Source organism: Camelina sativa, chromosome 6 (genome assembly GCF_000633955.1).
Source record: "Camelina sativa cultivar DH55 chromosome 6, Cs, whole genome shotgun sequence".
In the NCBI taxonomy this organism is placed as follows: domain Eukaryota; kingdom Viridiplantae; phylum Streptophyta; class Magnoliopsida; order Brassicales; family Brassicaceae; genus Camelina; species Camelina sativa.
Window position 1 is genome coordinate 8649232 of NC_025690.1, and position 3418 is coordinate 8652649.

Here is a 3418-nt window from a genome sequence, read left to right on the forward strand (position 1 = left end):
CCAATCTCGCACATGCTTTGATAACCGAAGGAAACATGTACTCATCAGGAGAAACCTTGCTTTCCTGGAGAAACTCGCCAGAAAACAGAGAGGGAAAAGGCATGTGGGGTTAGAGAGAAGAAGAAGATGAACCACCATTCTTGTTATATATATAGATATTCGTTGTAATTGTAACAATAGGTTATGTAGCTCAATGGTATTTAGCTTTCCTTTGTACGTTGAAGGTCTTGGGTTCCATGGTAGCCTTAGTCGATTTGCTTCAATTTTTAAATTCCAATATAATTTAAAACGACGTCGTTTCATTATTTCTGTACACGTGGATTCCACGTCATAGTGAATTAACGGAAAGACTAACAGAGTTACTCATTAAACACGTTTATGTATATTTAAGCACAAAATCAAAAGTTTATGTATATTTAGGCACAAAATCAAAACTTCACGTATGAAATTCAAATATTTTAAAACTACATGTATATTTAAACACAATCAATAGTCAAATGTATGAATTCAACATATCGTAATTGTCCAGGTATGAAAAAGACGTTTTTTGCAAGAATGGGCATTAACTTGAACTTATTTAGAAACATGTCGGTAGTCTCATTTTCTTGAATGCTTTATCAATTTGTACTCTGTAGTATCACTGATACAAAGTAGTGTGGCCAAATTAAGATGCACAAATTCAGTATACGACACAAAATCACACCAAAACCCTCTCCTGTGAAAACCAAGAAAAAAGGACTAAACCAAATCAACACACAGCAAACATGAAATGAAAAAGAAGACCAAAGCGTCTGCACAAGAATCTCATGAAGAAACTTAAAACTGATAAACACAATCTTTCAAGGCTCCACAACATTAGGATCCAACCCTCTCGCCTTCCTCGTCTTCCCCACAAACAGATCCTTGGATTTGATCAAACCAGGAACGCAACCCGAGATTGTCAAGAATGGGAACTGAGCCACTGATTCCTTTCTTCCTAAAGATATTATGGCAATATCTGGACCAGGCTTGTAACTCGACATCTTCTTCTCGTTCCCACCAGACATCAACAGCTTTATGTTCTTTGTAGCCACAGAGGCGTGTTTCTCAGCAATGTAGCCTTGTTTCATCTCCTGTCATAGTAATCACATATATCAGCTGACATGTTATAGTAGTTAAAGAAAGAAGAAAAACACTCTGATACTACTAAATATGCCACAACACTTACCGGGACATCAGTAATATCACCAATTGCGAATACATTCTTGCGACCCTTAACTCTCAAGTACTCATCAACCATCAGCCTTCCTTTGCCATCCAAGTTATCTTTCAGAAGAGTTCCCTTAAGCCATTCTGAAGACAAAGGTTTTCCAATGCAAAGGAAGTGGCAATCTGCGTGTATCGTTTCACCTCCTGATGTTTTGTATGTTTTATTTCCGTCCGAAGCTGATTTCAAATCAACCCTTTGGTTCAATAGCACTTCAACTCTCTTGGATTTCATCCAATCCAATGCCTTGTCTGCAGCTTTTTGGCCAACAAACTCCAGCAATCTCGGTCCATTGTGTACAATAGTAACCTTCTTCTCTGGGAAATCAACAGCTATTTCCGCAGCAAGCTCCACACCCGACGGGCCTCCACCAACAATCAGAATCGACTCAGAGGACTTGATCTTCTCATACTCTGCAACCAAATAGTTCCAAGTGTAAGCAAACATAAACCAAACCATCCATAGTTCCTCGGATACAAGTTCTACATCCTAATTCACAAAGCTTATTTACGCACAAGAACTCAATATCTAAGCTAATAGTTAGCACAGGACAGAGTACGCTTGCTTCATACTTGAAGCATTCTCAAAACAAACAACAAAACTTGTGCAAATCGAAGAAAGATCATATACCTGCTTGGTATTGAGAAAGCTTCTCTTGCCTAGTTTTGGGAAGCACATCATTGTGACCAGTAGCAATGACAAGGTAATCATAACCAAAGACAAGCCCATCAGCGGTAACAACATCAGTGTCTGTGATATTAACAGCTGGAGAAGTCACAACACGACCGTTTTGTAAATACTTCTTGTGGTTTATCACTGATCTTTCAGCAAAAGATGGCTCCACCATTGACCTTAAACTTGCCCATGTAATCTCAAAATACTCCTTCCTATTATTATTACCAAACACATTTTACTAATCAAATTAAGCCATGTCCTAATCGAGATTAATCAAAGATTAAGACAGAATAAAATCAGAGTTTATTCTGTAATCTAAGATTAAAACGATGATTAAGAATTAATAAACAAGCTTACGGATCGATGAGGGTGAGATCGGAATCGAACTGAAGCAATTTACAGGTAAGAGAGCCGGCGACTCCGCCGCCGATAACCACCACTCTCCGCCCCTTTGATGATTCAGGTTCTGTTCTTTCCATATCTTCGCGATTTCAAATCCAACTTGTTAAAATAAAAACTTCTCGAATTCTCCAATTTCGATTTCAACTACATACCGACACAGCTGTATTAAATAGGTGTATTAAAGTTGAGGGAGAGGAGGAGGAATAAAAACTTAATTGTGTGTGGTTAACGTGTTTGAGTGACGTCAGAAGCGACGTCCCCCACGGCGGAAGGATCCTGCCGTGTTTCCCTTCCCCCTGATCCTCACTCGTTGCAAATTTCTTAATTTTTTCAAATGGGCTTTTAAACTTGGGATGTAGGCCCAGTAGTGGCCTGAATTTAAGCGGGAACATCTTTGTTGACTTTTCTTTTTTTCTTTTTATCTGCAATCGTTCCTGCCCCGGTTAATACAGTGGTTCTTCAACCGTTTGGTAACATTTACCACATAAAAGTCAACAGTAAAAAGCCTTTGATTTACCACATATTTTTACTGGTATGATTTTCAAGAAAGAAAAAAAAAAGATTAGACTGTGAAAATAATCAATGCTTTGCGAATTTGACGCAAAAAAAGAGTTTTTTTTTTTTTTTTTTTGAAATTATAAGAGTATTACAAAGATCAAAGACATTAGCGTATAAAAATCCGATAAGATTTGTACTATAAATTTGTTGGATTGTAATACTTCTAGTTCTACCATTAGAAGAAAACAAAACAAAATCTCTATCTATACTATTACTTCTCTCCCATACTATTATTTTCCTTCATATATAATTTAATTTTATTTGTTTACTACATACACTATTATATAAATAAAACAACTATAAATATACGAGGTTGAATGGGATGACAAATGTATAAGTTAACCTACAAAGGCTACAAGTCTACAACCCACATGAATCAATCTAGATAAGCTATAAAGCTATATATAGACATAGACAAATATGGATTTAACCTTAAAATCCAAATATCTTGACCCAAATACATCCTAAAACTTTGGCTACAATCATTGACATATCTACGTATGATCTATCACATTTTTTTGAAAGATCTAAAAAAAG

At 36.5% G+C, this 3418-nt stretch overlaps 1 protein-coding gene across 1 annotated transcript; it reads right to left on the minus strand.

The window, feature by feature from the left end:
- On the minus strand, positions 593-2649 carry LOC104780272 (apoptosis-inducing factor homolog A). Its single transcript, XM_019246696.1, has 4 exons — positions 2279-2649; positions 1877-2133; positions 1208-1659; positions 593-1112 (listed from the first exon to the last, which is right to left on the minus strand). Exons 1-4 carry the CDS (start codon positions 2398-2400, stop codon positions 840-842), a joined length of 1104 nt encoding a protein of 367 aa, XP_019102241.1. The 5' UTR covers positions 2401-2649; the 3' UTR covers positions 593-839.

Coding starts and splice junctions, on each gene's coding strand:
- LOC104780272 (XM_019246696.1), bottom strand. CDS start 2,400: ATGGAAAGAACAGAACCTGAATCATCAAAGGGGCGGAGAGTGGTGGTT. Junction 2,134..2,278: donor GATCTCACCCTCATCGATCC/GTAAGCTTGTTT, acceptor TAATAATAATAG/GAAGGAGTATTTTGAGATTA. Junction 1,660..1,876: donor GCTTTCTCAATACCAAGCAG/GTATATGATCTT, acceptor ATTTGGTTGCAG/AGTATGAGAAGATCAAGTCC.